The sequence below is a fragment of the Narcine bancroftii genome, chromosome 2, assembly GCF_036971445.1.
Source record: "Narcine bancroftii isolate sNarBan1 chromosome 2, sNarBan1.hap1, whole genome shotgun sequence".
NCBI lineage: Eukaryota > Metazoa > Chordata > Chondrichthyes > Torpediniformes > Narcinidae > Narcine > Narcine bancroftii.
The window spans coordinates 84,445,480-84,463,094 of NC_091470.1; the positions used below are offsets into that span (position 1 = coordinate 84,445,480).

The 17,615-nt window shown below is 40.0% G+C and overlaps 1 protein-coding gene across 5 annotated transcripts in view; it reads left to right on the forward strand.

Moving 5' to 3' along the window:
- ubr1 (ubiquitin protein ligase E3 component n-recognin 1) overlaps nucleotides 1-17,615 on the forward strand; it is a 227,492-nt gene that overhangs the window by 13,429 nt on the left and 196,448 nt on the right. For all 5 annotated transcript variants that reach the window (XM_069917334.1, XM_069917337.1, XM_069917336.1 and 2 more), the window contains exons 2-3: nucleotides 12,260-12,516; nucleotides 15,290-15,368. In XM_069917334.1, coding sequence (XP_069773435.1) covers nucleotides 12,260-12,516; nucleotides 15,290-15,368 — 336 coding nt within the window. The remainder of the gene's footprint in view (nucleotides 1-12,259; nucleotides 12,517-15,289; nucleotides 15,369-17,615) is intronic.

Consider the following 17,615-nt stretch of genomic DNA (forward strand, 5'->3'; position numbering starts at 1 on the left):
CGATTTAATTTTTTTTTTTAGCTCCTGTTTATTTTGGGGCTTGTCCCCTTAAGTTTTCTCTTCAGCATATGGAAGGCATGCTTAGTTGGCTTTAGATCAGATGATTGACTTGGCCATTCAAGATATTGTATACCAGTTTTTTAGCTTTGATAAACTTCTTTGGTGCTTTAGCAGTATGTTTGGGATCATTGTTTTGCTGTTGGATGAAGCACAATCTAATGAGTTTGGAGGCATTTGCTCAAACTTGAGCAGATAAGATGTATCTGTGGCAACCATACATGCTCAGGCCACAACACCCCCACCACCATGTTTCACAGATGAAATGGTATGCTTTGGATCTTGGGCAGTTCCTTTATGCTTCCACACTTTGCTCTTGCCATTGTTATGGAATGGGTAAATAAAATTATGATAAAATATATCTTAAAAGGGGTAAGATTGTGAGGTTTACTTGTTGGATCACATTTCACCAACAAACATCTCAAGTGTTGTGCAGGGATAAACTTTATCTCCAAATTGGATTTGCTAAGACAATGGGAAAGAACTTGTGAGAGTTTTACAAGTAGATGTAAATGAATCAGCAGGTTTGTTCAGTTCCCATATTCAGAACTGAACATCTTTTGCTGTTAAAACTGGTGCCAGAAGTTTAAATTGCTGGTTGAAGGTTGCAGTTCCAAGAGGGGTCATGTGGTTTTGCAAACAGAGAGAAAACATTCATTCATTCTTTGGGGGAGAGAGAGAGAGAGAAACTAAGAGATTCAGCAGCAGTTGGCATTGAAGACTACAAATATGCAGACCTGGTACAAACCCCATTTCAAGACAGGTTTTGACTTCTGAGTTCAGCCTATTATAAATCTCCAGTTAATTGCAGTGGCTGTGGCTTGTTAATGTGTTTCTCCTGAAATAGGGGGAAAAGAAAACTCTTTGTGATAACCTAGAAGAAGAGGTTATCTTTCGGAAAAACCCAAGAGAGGGTAAGTTTCTTCAGCAAGACTCTTCAGTGGCTGAATGAAGGAGAACATTTTTTCTGTGTCCAATGAACAACTAGTACATAGGAACATAGGAAGTAGGAACAGGAGTAGGCCAAAAATGGCCCATCAAGCCTGCTCTGCCATTCAATACGATCATGGCTGATCTAATTTATGACTTAACTCCACCTACTTGCCTTCTTCCTATATCCCCTAATTCCTCTATCATGTAAAAATTTATCTAACCGAATTTTAAATATGTTTAATGAGGCAACCTCAAACACTTCCCTGGTTAGAGAATTCCAAACATTCACTACCCTCTGCGAAAAACTATTTTTCCTCATCTCTGTCCTACTCCCCTGAATCTTGAGACTGTGCCCTCTCGTTTTAGTTTCCCCGGCCAGCTCAAAAAACCTTTCTACATCTATCCTATCCATACCCTTCATAATCCTATATGTTTATATAAGATCTCCTCTCATTCTTCTGAACTCGAGCGAATACAATCCTAGACGATTTAATCTTTCATCATAAGTCAACCCCTTCATTCCAGGGATCAACCTAGTAAACCTCCTCTGGACCGTCTCCAAAGCCAGTATATCCTTCCTCAAATGTGGAGACCAGAACTGGACACAGTACTCCAGGTGCGGTCTCACCAGTACCTTATACAGTTGCAACATTACCTCCCTACTCCTGAATTCAATTCCTTAGCGATGAAGGCCAACATTCCATTTGCCTTCTTAATAACCTGCTGCACCTGCAACCTAACTTTTTGCGATTCATGCACAAGCACTCCCAAGTCCCTCTGCACAACAGCATGCTGTAGTTTTTCACCCTTTAAATAATATTCAGCTCTTTTATTTTTCTTGCCAAAGTGGATAACCTCACACTCACTAACATTGTACTCCATCTGCCAGACTTTTGCCCACTCATCCAGCTTAACTATATCCCTTTGCAGACTCTCCACATCCCCATTACAATTTGCTCTTCCACTCAATTTGGTGTCATCCGCAAACTTGGCTGCACCACATTTTGTCCCCTCCTCCAAGTCATCAATGTAAATGATGAACAGTTGTGGGCCTAACACTGACCCCTGCGGCAACCCACTTACCACTCTCTGCCAACCTGAAAAACTCCCATTTATCTCGACTCTCTGCCTCCCGTCAGACAACCAATTTTCAATCCAGGCCAATATACTTCTCCGGACTCCACTGTCCTGTAACTTACTGAGAAGTCTCTTGTGCGGCACCTCATCAAACGCTTTATGGAAATCCAAATATACAACATCAACCTGTTCCCCTCTATCCACCGCACCCATTATATCTTCAAAGAATCCTAACAAGTTTGTCAAACAAGATCTTCCCTTTCTAAAACCATGCTGTGTCTGCCTGATTGAACTCTTACGTTCCAAAAGTTTCACTATTTCATCTTTAATGACGGATTCAAGCATTTTTTCAACTACAGACGTCAGGCTAATTGGCCGATAATTTCCAGTCTTCTGCCTACGTCCCTTCTTAAAAAGTGGCGTGACATTTGCTGTCTTCCAGTCTGCCGGGACCTGCCCAGAATCCAAGGAATTTTGGTATATGACCACCAATGCATCAACTATAACTTCTGCCATTTCCTTCAGAACCCATGGATGCATATCATCAGGGCCAGGTGATTTGTCTGGCTTTAGTCCCATTAGTTTCTCCATCACTCCTTCCTTTGTAACAACTATTTTATCAAGGCCCTCCCCAACATTCGCATCCTTACGTCCGCACTTGGGCATGCTGGACGTGTCTTCCATCGTGAAGACTGACACAAAATATTTGTTTAATGCCTCGGCCATTTCCTCATTTTTTGCTACCAGTTTTCCTTTCTCATCTTCCAAGGGTCCTATGTTAACTCTGGCCACCCTCTTCCATTTTATATATTTATAAAATTTTTTGCTTTCTGTTTTTATATTTTGTGCCAATTTACTTTCATAATCCTTTTTCCCGTTTCTTATTACCCGCTTTGTAACCCCTTGTTGTCTCTTAAAGTTTTCCCACTCTTCCAGTTTTCCTCTACTTTTGCAGCTTTGTACACCTGCACCTTCAATGTTATACTCTCCTTTATTTCCTTTGTTAACCACGGTTGATTTTTCCCTCCCTTGCTGCCCTTTTTCCTGACCGGAATATATTTTTGTGAGCATTGTTGAGTATCTCTCTGAAACCAACAAAGACCTTCCTGAGTGGTAATAATTTAAGTTAAAGCACTAGAGCCTGGTGAAGATCATAAATGTTTAATTCTGTGCACAGTATGGAAAATTGTCTGATATTAGTAAACTTGGAGAAGTGAAAAGTGAATGATTGGACAGTGAAAAAGAACTTTCCTTTACACATAAATATTACATACACGTGCTCTTAGAATTAGAAGGGGGTAAAGTTAAGTTAATAGTAATACTTTAAATATTGATCTTATTATCTATTAATAAAATAAAACCATTTTTGTTTAAGTAGCCATTGTCTTGATGAATTTCTGTGGCTGCTTGTTTTTGAGTCCTTTGGGCTCGTAACAACATTGCTCTGATCCAGGTTCATCTTGGTCTCATCTGTCCACAAGACTTTTACAGAATTCTGCAGACTCTTTTGAATGCTTCTTGGCAAACTGTAATCTGATCATCCTGTTTCTGTGACCAACTAGTGGTTTGCATTTTGCAGTGTAGCCTCTCTCTTTTTGTTCATGAAGTCTTCTGTGGACAGTAATTCAGTGTTTAAATTCAGGTTGAATCGGAGCGTTCACACTGAACCAAGAAAAGCTGGTTCAGTGCGACTTTTACAATGGAGCCGATGTGAAACTCAGTCTCTGATACTACCTACCTTGGCAGGTAAGTACTGGGATGAAATTTACCCCCCTCATACTATGTTGGCCATGTTCACACAGATGTGAAATGGTAAAAAGGTGATTAAATACTGGCTTTCAGGGGCAGTGTGAAAGCACTTATCAAGATCCACACCCACCTCCTAAAGAATGTTTTCTGATCTGTAGAACAGGTTGTTTGAGGATTTTTCTTCATTATGATGAAAATTCTGTTATCAGCAGTGGAGATCTTCCTTGACCTACCAATCCCTTTGCAGTTGCTGAGCTCACTAGTATGCTCTTTCTTCATAATGATGTTCCAAACAGTTGATTTTTGGGATACCTAAGGTTTGGGCAATGTCTCTTACTGTTTTATTCTTGTCAGCCTCATAATAGCTTATTGACTTTCATTGGCACAACTCTGGTCCTCAAGTTGAAAAACAGCAACTACAAACTCCAAAGGTGATTAAAAGGGGTAAGATTGTGATGTTTAGTTTTTGATCACATTTCACAAACATCTCAAGTACCATGCAGGGATAGACTTCATGTCTCCAATTGGCTTTGCTGAGACAAGCTTAGTACCAAGCCTAGCTCTCTTTTGCCTGCACCAGTGACAATTAAACATTCCTGAGTACTCAGGAATGGCTTGTGAAGCTCAATGTCCCAAACATTATTGTGCCCTGAAATGGGGGAAACTGCAAATTTCAGATTTATTGTCGAGAGTACATACATTATATCATATATAACCCTGAGATTCCTTTTTCCTGCAGGCACGGGAGAATTACCTTTTATTGGTAGTGCAAAAAAATCTATACACAGCGTAAACATGTAAATAATTGTAAACAGATAACAAATGTAAACAAACTGTGCAATACAGAGCGAACAAAAAGAAAATCAATAAAGTGCACAAGTAAGTATCCTTAAATGAGTCTGTAGTTAAGGAGTCTGATGGGTAGAAGCTGTTTATCAAAAGTCCTGTAATTTCTACATGGTCAAGCCAAAATATATACAAATAACCTGTAATAAAATCTGGAATGTGCACTTTTATCACATGTGAGTTGTTTGATTACAAATTTAAAACTGGAACACAGGGCAAATAAAAAGAAAAAAAGGGACTTTATTCCGAGCATTATGGAGGGCATTGTGTCTGTATGTATATTAAGTCTGTGTATTTGTGCCTGGGTTTGTCTGGCATTTCCAAGACCTTGCTTTCTCAAGGCTGTGTCATTAAATGGCAGTTAAACTATATAAATCCTTGTATTTCTTAAATACCTTAATTTGCAGAAATCCCCATTACTGTTTTTAAATAACATAACTAAACCTCCATAGCCCTCAGGAGTAGTAAATGCTACCATTAAATGCTACTATTGTATCTGCTTACACCACTCTAAAATTTGCCATAAACACTCCCTTAAACTCCTCTCCCCCACTACCTTAAATACATGTCCTCTAGTGTGTGACACTTCTACCCTGGGGGGAAAATAATCTGACTTACAATGCCTTCCATAGTTTTATAAATCTCTATCAAGTCTCCCGTCTCCCTTCTATGCTCCAGAGAAAACAACCTCCAAACTCTCTTAATAACTCATACCCTCCAAATCAGGTAGATCCTAGACAACTTTTTCTGTATCCTTTCCCAAGCTTCTATGTCTATTCTGTCACGGAGTGACCAGAATTGCACACAGTATACCAGGTATAACCTAACCAAAATTTTGTCAAGTTCATTATCATCTAACTGTGCAACCATTTCTCTGTGCAGCATTTCTCTAGACCACAGTACACACATATACACATCTCATCCATTTCTCACACAGCACATGAATACATAAATAATATAAAATAAATATGTATAGATATTCTGGAATAATTTACTTCATTTCATTTATAAGAGAGCCAAGTTTACAGGGCATTGTTCATCAATCTCACAGCCTTCTATAAGAAGCTATTTTCCAGCTTGGCACTTCTGATTTTAATGCTCTTTCATCTCCTTCATGATGGTAGTAGGTCAAAGAGGCTGTGTGATGGATGGTGGGTATCTTCAATAATTCTTTGAGCTCCATTTAAGCAACACTAAAGGAAAAGGAGACCCCAGTGTTCTTCTTGGCTGTTTTAATGATCCTCTGTATCATCTGGTCAAATGCTCTACATAACTGCAACTTAACTTCCTTGCTTTTACATTCAATGCCCTGGGTAATGAAACCAAACATGTCTTTTGCCTTTACCACTTTATCTACTTGCGTAGCCAGTTTCAATGAGCAGTGAACCTGGATCCCCCCCACACCCACCCCCACCACCACCACCACCAGATCCCTTTTCATATTAGTGCTTTTAAGAGCCCTGAAATGAATTGTACATTTGACCTCCCAAAGTGCAAAACTTCACATTTGTCCAGATTAAACTCCACCTGCCATCTTTCTGCCCATTATCAGTAATTGATCTTATCCCATTGTATTCTTTGATAGCACGCCACAATTGTCCACAACTCTACCAATCTTTGTATCATCCACAAACTTGCTAATCTACCCATCTACTTCTTCATCCAAGTAATTTGTACATATATATCACAAACTGGAGTCCCAAGATAGATTCCTGTGGAACACTACTGGTCTTAAGCCTCCAGCCTGAATAACACCCTTCTTCCTCTTTCCTCTGTCTTCTATGGCTAGCCAATTCCATATCTAATCTATCAACTCATCATGGATCCCATGTATCCACAGCTTCACACCTACCTTGTCAAATGGTGTGCTAAAGTTCAACTAGACAACATTTACTGCTCTACCTTCAACAACCACCTTTGTCACCTCCTCAAAAAATCTTAGTGATAGGACATGACTTGCCCCTCTCAAAGCAATGTTGGTGTCCCTTATCAAACCATAACTTTCTAAATGTGCATAAATTCTATCCCTGTATTCCTTCCCAGTAGTTTCTCTATCACTGACATGAGGGCCTTTATAATTGCATTAATACATCTTTATTTTTGCGCACAAATAGTGTTCAAACCTGGCATACCATCTGTCTTTGTAATTGTTATTGACGTATGCATGTAGATTTTAGTGACTTGTGTGCAAAGATGCTTGTGTCTCTGAATGATATTCCAAAATCTTGTTCCATTTAAAGTTTTCAGTTTTAGTCTCTGTGCACCAGATTGATAAGTTCACATTATTCCAAGTTTGTACTGCATATGTTCTGTTCAGTTTGTCCACGATCACTAAGAAGTTCTTTCCATCCAATTCTGTCCCACCTAATTTTGTACCATCAGCAAGCTTGGAAATATTGTATTTGGTCTCTTCAGCTAAATTGTTGATAAGGATTGGAGGTAGGTAGGGCACAAACTAATTTCTTTAGCATCTTACAGTCACAACCTACCAGAGAAATATTTGCTTATTCTCACTCTTGCTGTTTTGTTATCAGTTCTCGATCCATGCCTGTGTATTATCCACAGGTCCTCACCATATTGATCAACCTGTGTCATTTGTTTTAATCCTCAAAATCCTTCTGCCATCATAAACATTCTTCACTGAGAGAAAGAGTGTGTGGAAGCAAGCCCATGTTGTTAGCTGCTTCCCTATAACTGGGGTGTATGGTTTTCTGACTCCTATATTGTTTCTGCAAAAAGAGGTTTGTACAGGTACTCTGTGCACAAAACAGGATGCCTTCATCATTGTTTTTAAGGATATTTACATAAGAATTTGATGTGCTTGTCACTAACTTGCACTCTGTCTCTAATCCAAAATACTACATGGTTAATGGTCTAATAATTAAAACATTCATGAATGCTGCTTTTAGAAGTGGCAGTTACAGAATAACTGCTAGGTCTAGAAGCACATACTATGAAGTTCAAAGCTGTATTGAGTTATTAACAGGGGTGGGGGAAGTATTGATGATGGGGAAAGTTATCTTTGAAATTTAGGCTCAAGTCAATGGGATGCAATCCTCTAATTGCTGAAATGATAAGTCAGAAGTTGTGTAGAATGTGAAGGTAGGGACTGACCTTAAGCTGCATCATGAGAGTTTTGGGCTCTGAGGAGGAAAAGATTCTCTGCCTTTTGGACTTTTGTTTCTTTTATTTGAAAAAAACACAATTTGAGTATAAATTAAGATTTACTGAAGATGGTAGAAAATATGCAGTGTCTGGCAGAACTATCAAAAGTAAGACTTGGGTATCTGAGTAGTTTTAGACATCACAAAACTCTGCTGATGGTGTAATTGTATTAAAAACAGAAATGCTTTTAACTCACCTTGAAGAAGGGCTCAAGCCCAAAACGTCAGTTATATTTCTTTACCTTCTATGGATGCTGCGGTGCCTGCTGAGTTCCTCAGCATTTCTATATTATTAATTTCTGTGTAGTTATGATCATTTATATGGAGGGAATTGAGCTAAAAATCCAGAGTACAAGAATTCAAGTTCAAGTTTATTTATCAGCCGACCAAACTGTGTTCTCCGGTCCACTGTGCAAAACCTGCAAACACACAACCAGACACCACACACATACAGACAAGTGATGCATATGCAGGACAAATGTACATGTGTATAAAAATAAATAAATATTGTTCAATAAATAGTTGAGTCTCTGGTAGTTAGTGTGAGCAGTTCATTTGGTGGTTCAGCATTTTTGCTGCCCATGGGAAGTAGCTGTTTCTCAGCCTGGTGGTACAGGCTCTGATAGTCCTCTCTTTCCTGATGGGAGTAGCTGGAAGATGTTGGGTGGTGAGGGTCCTCAACAATTTTGCACGCACTCTTCAGAAAATGTTCCCTGTAGATCATGTTGACCTGGGGGGGAGGGAGACCTCATTGATCCTCCCTGCTGCTCTTAGGGGCCTGTGGATTGGCCGCTGATCTAATTCTCTGCGCAGCAACCCTGCCACACTTTGATGCAGCCAGACAGGATGCTCTTGATAGAGCTCCTGCAGAAAGTTGACAGGATGGTGGCCGGCAGCCTTACCTGCTCTCTCTTCTCAGGAAATGCAATCACTGTTGCATCTTCCTAACAAGTGAGGAGATGTGTGTCGAGGATGGGTCACTTGTTAAGTGAACTCCGAGGAATTTGGTGCTCTCTACTCTCTCCTCTACAGAGTTATTAATGTTTAGTAGAGGTCCTCCTGAAGTGCACGAGAATCTCCTTCGTATTGTCCACGCTGAAACTCAGGTTGTTATTCTCTTACCATATGAGATTTTTCCACCTCTTCTTAATAATGCGACTTGTCATTGTTGCTACTACTGTTGTGTCATCTGCAAAATTGATGACGCTGTTGGAACTGGATCTGTGTTGGAGTCATGGGTCAATAGCGTAAACAGGAGCTGGCTGAACACATGGTCATGAGATGCACTAGTGCTCACTATGATGGTTCTCGACCATTCTGCTACCAACCCAGACGGACTGTGGTCTTTCCAGTTGGAATTCCAGAATCCAGTTGCATAGACGGGTGTTGAGTCCTAGGGAGGACCGCTTCTCCACCAGCCTGTGGGGAATGATCATATTAAAAACTGAGCTGAAGACCATGAACAGCAGCCTGGCAGGTGAGAATAGTTCTCCAGGTGGGTCAGGATGGAGAGGAGGGACAAGACATCATCAGTGCAATGGTTTCATCTGTAGGTGAAATGAAATGGCTCCAGTGCCTCTGGGAGAAGCTCTTTGATTAGTTCCATCACCAGATAATTATGGTAAATCTGTGTCATGCTGTCAATCTCTCACTATGCTTTGTCTGCACTACTGGCATTAGATGTAGATTATCTCTACCACCAAGGGCACTCCCCTTGACTATAATTGTGTACGCACCCATTATCATTCATTATTGTACTACTGAGTTTCTACTAATAAAAGCCATGATATGTGTTTAACTACACTGCTTTTGATCTCTTCATTATCTGGCACATCAATTTTATTAGTAGAATTCAAGCATGGATGCAGCACTCAAGCCAGGGCGGCTGGGGATCGACCAGTCTGCCCCGAGGGCCAGAGAAATCTTCAACCACTGGATTACTTGTTTTGACTACTACATGGCTCAGAACAACGTGGTCGATGAGGCGAAACAATGGCAATACAATGGGGCCACCTGAATTCCTTACTGGGTGAGATCCCTTTTGCTGTAACTCGAGGAGCTGCGACCCTGGCTATAGCCCAGGAATGACTGACCGCTGAATGTTTATTCTGCGGTGCCACAGAATGTGGTATTCACCTGGCACCAGTTGCTGATTAGGCGCCAGAAACCTGGGGAAAGTGATGCTGTCTATGCACTGACTCTCGACTCGTTGGCAAGCGAATGCGATGTTGAACCAGTCACTGTGGAACAACACTGCAATGCTTTGAAGCTAGATGCTTTTGTCAACAGATGATCTTTGAATCCTCTTTAGTCGCAAGGGATGTGCTGGAGGATTGGAGAACGGCAAAGGTAGTCCCCTTGTTTAAAAAAAGGTATTTGGGAGAATCCTGGGAATTATAGACGGATGAATCTAATGTTTGTGGTGTGCAAACTGTGGGAGAGGATTCTTAAATATAGGATCTATGAGCATTTGGAGAAGTACAGTCTACTCAAGGGTAGTCAGCGTGGTTTTGTGAGGGAAAGTCGTGCCTCATGAACCTAAATGAGTTTGCTGAGGAGGTAACAAAAGAAATTGATGAGGGTAGGGCAGTATATATGGTCGACATGAATTTTAGCAAAGCATTTGTGATTTTTTAATAAATGACCCAGATGAAGAGGCGAAAGGATGGGTGAGTAAGTTTGCGGATGACTTGAAGGTTAGAGGAATTATGGATGGAACTGAAGATTGTCAAAGGTTATAAGAGGTGATAGACACGATACAGAGTTGGGTGGAGAAGTGGCAGATAGAGTTCAATCTGGATAAGTGAGAGGTGATGCATTTTGGAAGGGCAAACCAGAAGACTGAGTAAGAGGTGAATGGTCAGTTAATTAGGAGTGTGGATGAACAGAAGGAACTTGAGGTTCAAATCCATACATCCCTCAAGGTTGCCGCACAGGTTGATAGGATAGTTAATAAGGTCTATGGGATGCTGGACTTCATTAATAGGGCAATTAAGTTCAGTAGAGAGGTCATGTTGCAACTCTACAAATCTCAGGTTAGACCACACTTGGAATATTGCATTCAGTTCTGGTCACTTCATTATAGGAAGGATGTGGAAGCGATGGAGAGGGTGCAGAGGAGATTTACCAGGATGTTGCCTGAATTGGAAAACTAGTCTTATGAGCCAAGGTTAGCAGAGCTGGGACTTTTCTCTTTGCAGGGTAGAAGGCTAGGAGAAGACTTAATAGAGGTCGACAAAATTATGTGGTGGACAGCCAGTGCCTGTTTCCCAGGGCAGGAGTGGCAAACATATGCACAAAGATAGGGGAGGTAGGGTTAGGTGAGACATCAGGGGTGTTTTTTCACACAGAGAGTTGTGGATGCCTGGAATGCCTTGCCAGGGATGGTGGTGGAGGCTGAAACCTTAGGGACATTTAAGAGACAGGCACATGGATGAAGGAAAAATAGAGGGTTATGGGGTAGGAAAGGTTTAGTACTTTTTTTCAGGGATATATGGTGCCTGCCACATTGACCACCGCCAGTGGGCTGATATCGCCTCAAACCGTGCATCTTGGCGCCTCACAGTTTGGCGGGCAGCAACCTCCTTTGAAGAAGACCGCAGAGCCCACCTCACTGACAAAAGACAAAGGAGGAAAAACCCAACCCCAACCAACCAATTTTCCCCTGCAACCACTGCAACCGTGTCTGCCTGTCCCGCATCGGACTTGTCAGCCACAAACGAGCCTGCAGCTGACGTGGACATTTACCCCCTCCATAAATCTTCGTCCGCGAAGCCAAGCCAAAGAAGAAGAAGATATGGTTCGGTACAACATCAAGTGCCTAAGGGCTTGTACTGTAGTATTCCATGTTCTACTGTTTGGCAGCAGGAAATAAGAATATGGGGTATATTGCCCTTCATAATGTTAGGGACAAATACACTTTTATCCTTTATTTGTCCCTGTACTCGACAGTTTTAAATTAGTAATCAAACAATTCATATGCACATTCTAGATTTTATTCAAGGAACCGCCAGAAGACCCGTCTGGACAATTGAAACATTTTTTTTTCTTACACTAACTGTAACTGCAAAGTTCATCTATCCTTTCATATTTATTATCTTATTTCTGTCTTGGCATTATTATGGTAGTTTAAATTATATTTTTGTCGTTAGTATATCTCCTGTGGCTACAGCAAGCAAGAATTTTGGTGCATCTGTACATTGAACTTGTGTGTATAACAATAAGCTATCATCATAATCATGTTAAGTATATTTTGTTAATGGGAATTTTATGCATTAATTCTTGGGTTCATGGTTGATAAAGTATTTTAAGCAAGAGTTTTGATGACCTGGAATGATCAGTCAGGGGATAATACAAAGTTTGAGTGATTGCTTGGTACAAAAAGTAAAAGTATTCAATTATGATTGCAACAGACCATTTTATGTATCTTGCAGAATTGGATGGAAGGAATTGATTTACGTTCAGGAATGTATCGACACTTCATGGAATATGTCCCTCCAGTACGTTGTTCAGGATCAGAAGGCAAGTTACCGGAAGAAGAACAGGCCTATCACATGTTGCTCCAAACCCTGGAATGGTTTCTATTTGGAGAATCCCCCGAAGTTGGTTTTGCAAAGCTGAAACAAAACAATACTACATCACAGCTGTGTGGCCGAGTTTTCAAAGGAAGAGAGACCACATATTCCTGTCGGTGAGAAGTCATGTAAATTGAGCACAACCTTTTACTTTGTATATGTCTTTAACTGAGTGTGTGAAACATTTTGCTTGTTCCTATTTAATTCCAAAGCTGCTGAAATTCAGTTAATCTCGAAAAATAAATGTTATAATTTCATTATTGCAAAGTACTAAGGAAATAATTTAGAAATTGTGTAAGATATTTAATAACATTCAAGACAATTTGGAAGTGAATTTGGGAACTATATTTCAAGAAAGGTCCATCGGAGGAAAAGATGTATAACTGATGTTTTGGGCCTGAGCCATTTTCAAGGCATGAATAAGTAGCAGACAAGCGCTAGAATTAAAATGCTGAGAGAAGGAAAGAAAGGGCAGAGGGAGGACTAACAGACAAAAGGCGATAATGGACGTGGATAGGAGGACAGAAAAAGAAAGGTGGGAATTTATTGGGGAAGGGTTGGCTCTGTGAATGCAGAACTGGGGGAAAAAGACACAGGGAAAAGGACAAAAAGAGCTGGAGGAAAGGGGCAAACAGAAACTGAAGTCCATGTTAATGCCTTCCAGTTGGAGAATACCCAGATGGAATATGAGGTGTTGTCCCTCCTACATGGCTAGGTTCCTTAGATATTGCATTTCATGATTTCAGTCCAAGCCAAATCACTTTGCAACCAATAGAGATTTTGTCACTCTTGTGTTTTGGGAACTATACTGAATAATTTGCATAAGGAATTTGCAGGTTCCACAAAGATCAATAAAATGTTAAGCAGATCTGTATTTAATAGTGTGGCCTTATGATTTTGAGGTTTACCTTGCAAAATTTAAATATACATGTAAGGTCAATAGGCCTCAGATTTACATCTAATTCAAGAAAGTGAGATTTAAAGATGGAGACCAATTGGGGCAAATTAAATGATGAACATGGTGAAGCTTTCCTTCACTTGTCAAAAATACATTCTAGTGGGATGAATGCAAATGAATTATTGCAGACTGCCCAGATGGAATATTAGGTGTTGTTCCTCCATTTTTGTGGGTGGCCTCGGTTTAGAAGTGCATGAGGCCATGGACAGAATAGTCTGCATGGCACAGAATTGAAATGGCTGGCCACTGGGAGGTCCCCACTTTTGCAGTGAACAAAGCAAGGTGCTTATTGAAACAATCTCCCAGTCTACATCCAATCTCTCTGATTTGGAGGAGCCAAATATATGGGAGCACTGAATGCAGTAGGTGAGCCCTGCAGATTCACAAGTGAAGTGTTGCTTTTCTTGGAAGTACTGTTTGAGGTGGTGTAGGAGGATGTGTGGATGCATTGTAGCATTTCCTGCAGTCACAGAGATAGGTACCAAGGGGGCAATTATTGGGGAAGGATGAGTGGATGAAGCAGTCCCTGTGGAAGATGTGTCTGGTAGTAGGATCATGTTGTAAGTGGCGGAAATTGCTGAAGATAATAAGTTGGATATAGAAGCTGGTAGGGTGTTAAGGTTAGGAATCCTGTCCTCTTTGCGTCTGAGAGTAAAGGGCCAGAGCAGATATGTAGGAAATCGAGGAAATGCGATCAGGGCCAAGTAGTTGCTGTGGAAGGGAAGCCATGTTTTTAAAAAGAGGAAGACATCTTGGTTGATCTGGAATGGAAGGCCTCATGCTAGGAACAGATGCATTGAAGACAAAGGAATTGAGAGAAAGAAATAGAATCCTTGCATGTCGTCTGGAAGAAGGTTACCTATTCTTTGATACTCCATTCTATCACTCTGCAAGTTAATGCATTTAAAAAAAATTTTTCATTCCTCAGTACATTCAGAAGTTATGAAATATGCTTCATTAATGCAAGCTCCTTGCTTTTCATTACATAATCTCCATTATGAACATTTGAGCCATGATGCTTTTAGAAATGAGATCTTGATGACATAACAAAGCTATATGCTACCATTGCAGAATTAGAGAAACACTTGTGCTATCCCCCAACTCTGCAGAGCAGTTTAGTTTCTTCATGGTTAGCAAACATCAATAATTTCTTTGCTGTCGGTGTCTCAGCTTTTTTATTTGTGTGGTTGACAAGCAAGGGTGGGTAAGTTCTCATCAAAGATGTGTACGATTGTACTCCATTTGTAGACAAGCACTGATGCAACTTTTTTAATAGTTTATTTTCTGAATCCAAAAATAGGCATTGCACTTTGTTTCTAAATGTATGGCTAATTAATTCAAACAGACCACAATCTTTCATTTGTGTAAACTGTCATTCAGTTTTTCCTTACTGTAATGTTTGCAGTTTGATCTGTTAAAGTGTAGTCAAACTCAAGCCCTACAAATATTTGAGGTATTTGGGTATCTTAAATGGAAACCTAGGCACATATGAAAATGATTACAAATTGAAAAACAAAAATAGTAAAATAAGCATGCTTCAAATGAATATTTGAAGGTTAAATCATAGGAAATGAAAGAAATATTAAAATTAATGCAGGGAAGGTTAAAGGAGATTTAATAGAGATGTTCAAAATTGAAAGAGAGGGGAGAAGAAGCAATTACCAGTAGCAGGAAAGATTGATAACCAGAATCTATAAAACTGAGGTAATTGGTAAAAGAATCAAAGATGAGCGACTTCTTCACAATATTGTGATCTGAAAAGCTGGCAGAAACAGTTTCAGTAGTGCTTTCAAAGTGGAGTTGAATAAACACTTGAGATACACAGCTGAGGGGAAGGGCCAAAAGACCTTCCACGTATCATGGTTCTGTGACTTTCTGATTAGGATGTCACACTAGTTAATACTAGTTTTGTGTTGTTATTTTTTTCACAGAGATTGTGCAATAGATCCCACTTGTGTACTATGCATGGACTGTTTCCAAAACAGTGTTCACCGAAATCATCGTTACAAGGTATTTGTCCAACCTTTTCTATTTTAATGTTGCATTTGGAACAATTCTGGAAAATCACTGTTTTTTTATTCTAGTTATTGGAAGTATTTGACTGGGGCTAAAATGCCAATCTGGTAGATAAGGTTGCTGGATATGCTTGGACTGCTTTAGTCCACGTGAAGCCAGTAAAATGTTTCATGATGTGAACTTAATTTCTTCACATTGCCGCGTCTCTTTTAGGATGCTGCATCATTGCCAAGGAACTCTCTGAATATGTTCAGGAAACTTAATGTCACTGGGCTTGCTGCCAAAGATGATGGATTTGGAGTTGCAAAATGATAAGACTTGCAGGAATATTTGATGGCATGTGTCTCAGTAGCCGTGCATGTATTTGGCTTTCTGCCTGTGCTTTTTTGTTGCTGAGAATTATTAAGGAGCATTAATACTGCCTGCTCTAATGAGTGTCAATATACCAGACAGGCTGAAGTAGCCTGGCTGGTTCTCTAGATTTGCCCCCAAGAACCATTTGATATTTCTGATGGCAAGTCTGGTAGAGGATAGAAAATCTGTTCAGATGTTTATTAAAGCAGAGTTTCAGTGATGAGCAGTCCTTAAATTTGAACTGGTGATGCTGTTTTGAGGTATTGAGCTATATGTTGTGTACTTCTGTAAGCCTTTAAATCAGTGATTCTCAACCTTCCCTTCCCACTCACATCCCACCTTAAGTAATCCCTTACTAATCACAGAGCACCGATGGCATAGGGATTACTTAAGGTGGTAGATGAGTAGAAAGAAAAAGGTTGAGAACCACTGCTTTAAATCCTTGAAAAGTTGTGCTGTATTATATTGGTAATGTGCCACAAGCAATACATTTTCCTCTGCCATGTTTTCTTTTGCAAGTTATGTGAATGGAAGCGTATTGTTCAGAGCTTCCAATTCCTGTGTTCAGATTACTTTAAAAATAGGGAAGTGTTAATCCAACCCAATGGCAGAGGACTAAAGAGAAGGGAAAATAAAAAGAGCAGATACTGGAATCCTGAGCAATAAGTTACTGGAGGAATGCAGTGCATCAGATACATGGGTAGAAACCGTTATTAAATGTTTCAGGTCAGGATTCTTTATCTCAATAACTATCTGGTTTTGGAAATCTTAATAATTTGGCATAGGGCTGCTTCCATTGTTTCCTTTTAAACTCACCAGGGCTCTGTGGTATCCTTCATTTTCTTTAAGAAACCTGGATTCATGACAAAATGTATTATTCTGCCAGTAACAACTCAATTAAAAAAAAAAGTGAATTAAAAGTATGTTGGATTATTTATCGGAATTAAATCCAACAGTCTGGAAATCCAGCACTGGTGATGTCAAGGGTGCTGGATTATCAAATTTTTACACTACAGTATATTTCTGCATATAAATTGACCCCCATTTTTGGGATGCCTGAGTTAGCCCATTGATTAGCGGATAAGTTGGCCCCCAAAGATCTCGATGCCCGAGATTGGCTGTTGACAGGCGTATATGTCAATTCCCAAAGATCATGCGGATTGATCTGCTGGGCATTGGATGGAGGCGATTGCTATCATGGAGGGTCTCACGACAAAAGTATGAAGAAAGTTTTAAATTGAAAGTGATAGAAATGGCCAAGACAACCAACAACTGCTCTGCTGCAAGAAAATTTGATGTGGATGAGAAGTTGGTAAGAGATTAGAGGAAGAAAGAAGAGACTTGAAGAAAAATACCAAAAAGGCAATGTTTGTTGAGAAAAGGAATCATTCATTGGCCAGAGTCAGAAAAGCATGCAGAATGGAAGCAAGATTGCTACATAGTAACCTGAAATAAAATAAGTACATTTGCAGTGTCGTGGGCTAAGTCGCACCCAGACCTCAGTAAAGGTTTTGAGGCTAAAGTGGGCTGGTGCAACGGTTTTATGAATGGAAAAATCTGGTATCTGGTGGATACATAAGCTTGCATTAGCAAATATCAGAAACATGAACGAAACACCCATGAATTTCAACAAGATAGGCAATAGAACAGTGGAATGGAAAAGTGTTAAAACTGTGTAAACCAGAAGTACAAGAGAGGAGTCACGTGATGGAGTAGTGGCTGGTCGGGGAACTCCAGCCCTCTCCGGAAAAGTTTAAAAAAAACAGAGAAAACGCAAAGGCACAAACACAAAAATTAAAATAAAGTGAAAGTAAAGGTGGGAAGAAAATGGCATCGAAGAAAGAAAAGTCGAAAGCAACGGGAAGAAGAGAAGAAGAAAAGACATCG